At 34.8% G+C, this 7,500-nt stretch overlaps 1 protein-coding gene across 1 annotated transcript in view; it reads left to right on the forward strand.

Annotated features, from left to right (window-relative positions):
* Window positions 1-113: 113 nt before the first annotated feature.
* The window catches only part of LOC133664307 (homeobox protein Mohawk-like), a 38,859-nt gene continuing 31,472 nt past the window's right edge, over window positions 114-7,500 (forward strand). The window contains exons 1-3 of the mRNA XM_062068815.1: window positions 114-259; window positions 347-506; window positions 580-733. Coding sequence (XP_061924799.1) covers window positions 114-259; window positions 347-506; window positions 580-733 — 460 coding nt within the window. The remainder of the gene's footprint in view (window positions 260-346; window positions 507-579; window positions 734-7,500) is intronic.

A 7,500-nucleotide genomic window follows, 5' to 3' on the forward strand; every position in this document is an offset into this window, starting at 1 on the left:
CAACTTCCTGTCACTTTTACGCCAATGTCCCTAGGATGGGAGACCACTGCGTCATTTTACTTCTGGAAAACTGCTGATGCACCTGTCAAGAGACGATGAACACGGTCGCTGGGATGACGTCTGAGACTTTTCCTTATTTGGAAGACAACCGACAGGATGAACAGAGGACTAGGCTGAATTGTCTTACAGGCGCGCAGAACGTGGACCTGCTCCAGTACCAGGAGACCACAGAGAACCCTCTGAAATACAGGAAATATGGGTATGAACCCGAACTTTCTTTACACTGTCATGTTTCTTCTCCGGGATTATGTTGCATGCATGTGGTTATTGTCGGAACCTCCTCCAGGTCTCGCCTGGGTGGGGTCAAAGTCCGCCACAAGCGACAGGTGCTGCAGGACATGGCCCGCCCGCTGAAACACTGGCTGTACAAACACAGGGACAACCCGTACCCCACCAAGACCGAGAAGGTGCTGTTGGCGCTGGGCTCCCACATGACGCTGGTACAGGTGAGACCGTGGCCCGGGGGAGATAAAGCCAGCACAATCTTTGCCATGTCTTCACTTAGCCGTGTCCACTCAGGTGTCCAACTGGTTCGCGAATGCCAGACGGAGGCTGAAGAACACGGTGAGGCAGCCGGACTTGAGCTGGGCCTTACGGATCAAACTGTACAACAAGTACATCCAGGGGAACGCGGAGCGACTGAGCGTGTGCAGCGACGACGCCGACTCAGATGGTGAGGACACTCGCATGACCTCATGACTGACTACCTATCGACAAGAAGCCTTTTGGCACTAATGCAGGGGTGTCAAACGTACGGCCCGAGGTCCGGATCAGGTTTCATCCGGCCCGCAGGATGAGTTTCAATCAATCAATCAATCAAAGTTTATTTGCATAGCTCTAAATCACGAGTGTCTCAAAGGGCTGCACAAGCCACAACATCAGATCCCACATAAGGGCAAGAAAAAAACTCAACCCAATGGGATAACAATGAGAAAACTTGGAGGGGACCGCAGATGTGGATGGATGTCGAGTGGATCTAGTTAATAGTTTGAGAGTCCAGTCCATAGTGGATCTAGTTAATAGTGTGAGAGTCCAGTCCATAGTGGATCTAGTTAATAGTGTGAGAGTCCAGTCCATAGTGGATCTAGTTAATAGTGTGAGAGTCCAGTCCATAGTGGGGCCAGCAGGGGATCATCTTGAGTGGATCTAAGTCAGCAGCGCAGAGACGTCATCAGTTGATGACGACTTTGAACAGCTAGCGGCTCATTTGCTGAGTATGAAAATTAACCTGAAATTTTAGAATGAAAAAAAACGCTGTTCTAAATGCGTCCACTAGATGTCGCAATAGCAATTATTTGTACCTTTGTAGATACAGATTGTTAATACGTCAGTTGAGGAAAATGATCAAACTACATAAATAACTTTTTTGTTATAATTTTGTTATCTTGATAGATTGAAAATTAACACCAATGAGTTGACTGATGCAGTTTTATATTTACAGTAAAATTACACTGTAAATAAATTTTTTACGGTAAAATTCTATCAACTGAGCTGCCCGTTTTGTACCGTGAAAAACAGTGGTACTGTTTCTTTTCCCCATTTACAGTAACATGCTGAAAAAAACACTGCTCATTTTACGGGAACATTTTTGCGACTGAACTGTCAGTTTTTTTTACTGTAAAATCGAAAAAAAAAAATTTACATTGTACATAGAAAACAAATCATTTTTAAGAAAAAATATAAAAATGATTTGTGAAATTTACTGTTTTTTTTACAGCATTTTACTGTACATGAAAAAAAAAAGTACCACTGTTTTTTGACCATAAAATGCTGGCAACTGAGATGCCAGTAATTTTACTGTAATGTAATGTGTTGCTATTCACAATAGTACACGGTTTTTACGGTAAAATCCGGTATTAAAGTTGCCAGAATTTTACTGTTGAATTCAGTTTTATATTTACAGTAAAAATACACTGTCAATTTTAAAGTAAAATTCTATCAACTGAGCTATCAGTTTTGTACCGTGAAAAACAGTGGTGCTGTTTTTTCCCCATTTACAGTAACATACTGAAAAAAAACCTGTAAATTTTACGGTAAAATTTTTGCGACTGACCTGTCAGTTTTTTTACTGTAAAAAAAATGGTGGTACTGTTTTGCTATTCACAATAGTACACGGTAAAATCTACAGTTGTCGTTTTTACGGTAAAATCCGGTATTTAAGTTCCTAGAATTTTACTGTAAAAATGCAGTTTTATATTTAGAGTAAAAAAAACACTGTAAAATTCTATCAACTGAGCTGCCAGTTTTGTTCCGTGAAAAACAGTGGTGCTGTTTTTTCCTTGTACAGTAACATGCTGAAAAAAACACTGTACATTTTATGGTAAAATTTTTGTGACTGACATGTCAGTTTTTTACTGTAAAATCTACAAAATGTTTTACATTTTACATTTGTTTACATAAAAAAAACAAATTTTTTCTATGAAATTTTGTAAAAATTATTTGTGAAATTTACTGTGTTTTTACAGCATTTTACTGTACATTGAAAAACAGTACCACTGTTTTTTGACCATAAAATGCTGGCAACTAAACAGCCAGTTTTTTACTGTAAAAAAAACGGTGATACTGTTTTGCTATTCACAATAGTACACAGTAAAATCTACAGTTGTCGTTTTTACGGTAAAATCTGGCAGCTAAGTTGCCAGAATTTTACTGTAAAAATGCAGTTTTATATTTATAGTGAATTTTACGGTAAAATTCTATCAACTGAGCTGCTAGTGTTGTACCGTGAATTTTTTTTTTTACAGTAACACGCTGAAAAAAAACACTGTACATTTTATGGTAAAATTTTTGCAACTGACCTGTCAGTTTTTTTACTGTAAAATCTACAAAAAAATTTACATTGTACATTAAAAAAAAAAAAAATTTATGAAATTTTATAAAAATTATTTGTAAAATGTACTGTGTTTTTACAGCATTTTACTGTATATGAAAAAAACAGTATCACCGTTTTGTTTTTTTACCATAAAATGCTGGCAACTGAGATGCCAGTTTTTTTACTGTAAAAAAAAACGGTGGTACCGTTTTGCTATTCACAATAGTACACGGTAAAATCTACAGTTGTCGTTTTTACGGTAAAATCCGGTATTTAAGTTGCCAGAATTTTACTGTAAAAATGCAGTTTTATATTTACAGTAAAAAACACTGTACAATTCTATCAACTGAGCTGCCAGTTTTGTACCATGAAAAACAGTGGTGCTGTTTTTTTCATTTACAGTAACATGCTGAAAAAAACACTATACATTTTACGGTAAAATTTTTGCTACTGACCTGTCCGTTTTTTACTGTAAAATCTACAATTTTGTTTACATTGTACATAAAAAAACAAATTGTCGTTTTTACGGTAAAATCCTGTATTTAAGTTGCCAGAATTTTACTGTAAAAATGCAGTGTGATATTTACAATTAATTTTACGGTAAAATTCTATCAACTGAGCTGCCAGTTGTGTACCGTGAAAAACAGTGGTACTGTTTTTTTCCATTTAACAGTAACATGCTGAAAAAAACACTACATTTTACGGTAAAATTTTTGCGACTGACATGTCATTTTTTTACTGTAAAAAACGGTGGTACTGTTTTGCTATTCACAATAGCACACGGTCAAATCTACAGTTGTCGTTTGTACGGTAAAATCTGGTATTTAAGTTGCCAGAATTTGACTGTAAAAATGCAGTTTTATATTTACAGTAAAAAAAAACACTGTAAAATTCTATCAACTGAGCTGCCAGTTTTGTACCGTGAAAAACAGTGGTACTGTTTTTTTCCATTTAATGCTGAAAAAATTATTTGTGAAATTTACTGTGTTTTTACAGCATTTTACGGTACATGAAAAAAACAGTACCACGTTTTTTTTTACCAAAAAATGTTGGCAACTGAGCTGCCAGTTTTTTTACTGTAAAAAAAACGGTGGTACTGTTTTGCTATTCACAATAGTACACGGTAAAATCTATAGTTGTCGTTTTTACGGTAAAATCCGGTATTTAAGTTGCCAGAATTTTACTGTAAAAATGCAGTTTTATATTTACAGTAAAAATGCACTGTAAATTTTACGGTAAAATTCTATCAACTGAGCTGCCAGTTTTGTACAGTTTTGTAGCACAGTGCCTCTCCAACTTTTTTCCACCAAGTACCACCATAATGACCAACATTAAAATACAGTAGCGTAGTAGGCCCAAGTATTCATCAAAAAACGAAGCAAAGGCTAAAAAAGTAAATGCGACATTTTTGTCCACTGCAACATTACACACAGTTTGAACAGTAACACTGTGTTTGAATATTTAATTGAGTGATTAGGGCTGTGAATCTTTCCGCACCACACGGTTCGATTTGATTCGATTCGATTTTTGGGGGTAACGATTACATCCTCACGAGGAATGTGAAACATATATTATCTGTGGTGAAAGTAACCGAAATAAATGTTATTTGTTATGTAAATACTTGGTTTTTTTTTATTCTCATATATTAAAACACAGTGTTACTGTTCAAATCGATCCTCGATTCAAAATCCATACTTTTTTTTAATAACATTGGGTGCCAGTTTGATGAGGAACAACATTCCTCCATAAAATAGATAAATAAGCTTTGATACATTTCTATATTACTTGCAGGGAACTGGTTTTGTTTAATAAAAGGCTTACCAAATATTTGGATAAAGTCAAATACAAATAAGGCAATGAGAGAAGTATCTAACACTTCTCTTTTCTAAAGAAAATATGCACAGCCGATATGATCATCTACATCAGGGGTGTCAAACTCATTTTAGCTCAATTATAATAAAATTGTATTTTATTATAATTGATTATGTTTCATTTCCATATAATAAAACACAGTGTTACTGTTAAAGCTGTGTAATTCTACAGTGGCCAAAAATATTAAATATACTAGTTTAAAAAAAAAAATACTACACTACTGTATGTTGACGTTGGTCATTATGGTGGTACTTGGTGGAAAAAAAGTTTTGACAACCAGTGCACTATAGCAGTGGTCCCCAACCACCGGGCCGATTGGTACCGGGCCACGCAAGAAATGTAAAAAAAAATAAAAATAAAAATAAAAAATAAAAAAAAATTTTTTTTAGTTAAATCAACATAAAAAACACAATATATACATTGTATATCAATATAGATCAATACAGTCTGCAGGGATACAGTCCGTAAGCACACATGATTGTATTTCTTTATGAAAAAAATAAAAAAATAAAAAAATAAAAATCCTTCCCCCCCGTGGGACAAATTTTCAAGCGTTGACCGGTCCCCAGCTACAAAAAGCTGCAGTTGGGGACCACTGCACTATAGTATTCAGGACTTGCCTCTTACAAGGACTAATACGTGGCAAAATCCTCGTCCCATCCTGAACACATTTTTTTTTCAGCTCCTTTTAATCTCTTTACCAGCTGACCAGTATGATCACTGAGACAGTGCTACTATTTTTGCACAGCATTATTGCACCTGACGCACACCGGCTGTAAATATGTGTGAATATACTAAACGTACAGTACTACTTATTTTATGTATTTTTGACACAGTAAAGCAGCAAATAGAAGGACATCCACGGCTACCCTCCCTTCACTGTTTGTCTGTAAAATTGTTATAAGTGCGCCTCTGCATAACATGGTGTCATTTTGAAGAAAAGAAAGAAATATAGATCAACTCACAACAAAATAACAACTCTATTATCATTGTTTTATTTGCAGCAATCTGCCTGAAATGTTGAAAAAAATAAATCTTTATTTAAATAATTGCATATATTTTTTATTTTTTAAGTTGAACCATTTGATACTGAAAAATACACTTAAGTAAACTCAATAAATATAATGAATTAAAATTGATCGGCAATATTAACTCTAGTATATAAAATATTGTAACCTACAAAACAAAAATGAATAAAACAATGCGTGCATTTTTTTAAATAAAAAAATGAGGAAGTCAGGATTAATTGCGACAATGAGCACGTTTTGTAGTAGTTTGGAAACACGATGCTGCATGATACTGATAAAGTAAAGGGTTCTGACGTTGATTTGACCATTGAATTTTGGTCATTTCCCAACCAATATTCTACTACACAAGTACAACATTGAAACTACATGCTTTTTGACGACGTTTAACCAATGTTGAGGTCTGACGTTGATTTGACCATTGAATTTTGGTCATTTTCCAACCAATATTCTACTACACAAATACAACATTCTTTTTGACGACATTTAATCAATGTCGGGTTCTGACGCTGATTTGACCATTGAATTTTGGTCATTTCCCAACCAATATTGTACAACACTGATACAACATTGAAACAACATGCTTTTTGACAACGTTTAATCAATGTCGGGTTCTGACGTTGATTAACCATTAAATTTTGGTAATTTTCCAACCAATATTCTACAACACAAATACGACGTGTTTTTTGACGACGTTTAATCAAGGTTGGATTCTGACGTTGATTTGACCATTGAATTTTGGTCATTTCCCAACCAATACTCTACAACACAAATACAACGTTGAAACAACGTGTTTTTTGACTACGTTTAATCAATGTTGGATTCTGATGTTGATTTGACCATTGAATTTTGGTAATTTTCCAACCAATATTCTACTACACAAATACAACGTGAAACTACATGCTTTTTGACAACGTATATTCAATGTTGGGTTCTGACGTTGATTTGATCATTAAATTTTGGTCATTTCCCAACCAATATTCTACAACACAAATACAACGTTGAAACAACGTGTTTTTTGACGACGTTTAATCAATGTTGGGTTTTGACGTTGATTTGATCGTTGAATTTTGGTCATTTCCCAACCAATATTCTACTACACAAATACAACATACTTTTTGACAACGTTTAATCAATGTCGGGTTCTGACGTTGATTTAACCATTGAATTTTGGTCATTTTCCAAACAATATTGTATAACACAAATACAACGTGAAACAACATGCTTTTAGACGACGTTTAACCAATGTTGATGTCTGACTTTGATTTGACCATTGAATTTTGGTCATTTTCCAACCAATATTCTACTACACAAATACAACATTCTTTTTGACGACATTTAATCAATGTCGGGTTCTGACGTTGATTTGACCATTGAATTTTGGTCATTTCCCAACCAATATTCTACAACACAAATACAACATTGAAACAACATGCTTTTTGACGACGTTTAACCAATGTCAGGTTGTGACGTTGATTGGACCGTTGAATTTTGGTCATTTCCCAACCAATATTCTACTACACAAATATAACGTTGAAACAACATGCTTTTTGACGACGTTTGATAAATGTTGGGTTCTGACGTTGATTTGACCGTTGAAATTTGGTCATTTCCCAACCAATATTCAACTAAACAAATACAACATTGAAACGACATGCTTTTTGACGACGTTTAACCACTGTCGGGTTCTGACGTTGATTTGACTGTTGAATTTTGGTCATTTCCCAACCA

The sequence above is a fragment of the Entelurus aequoreus genome, linkage group LG14 (assembly GCF_033978785.1).
Source record: "Entelurus aequoreus isolate RoL-2023_Sb linkage group LG14, RoL_Eaeq_v1.1, whole genome shotgun sequence".
Classification (NCBI taxonomy): Eukaryota; Metazoa; Chordata; class Actinopteri; order Syngnathiformes; family Syngnathidae; genus Entelurus; species Entelurus aequoreus.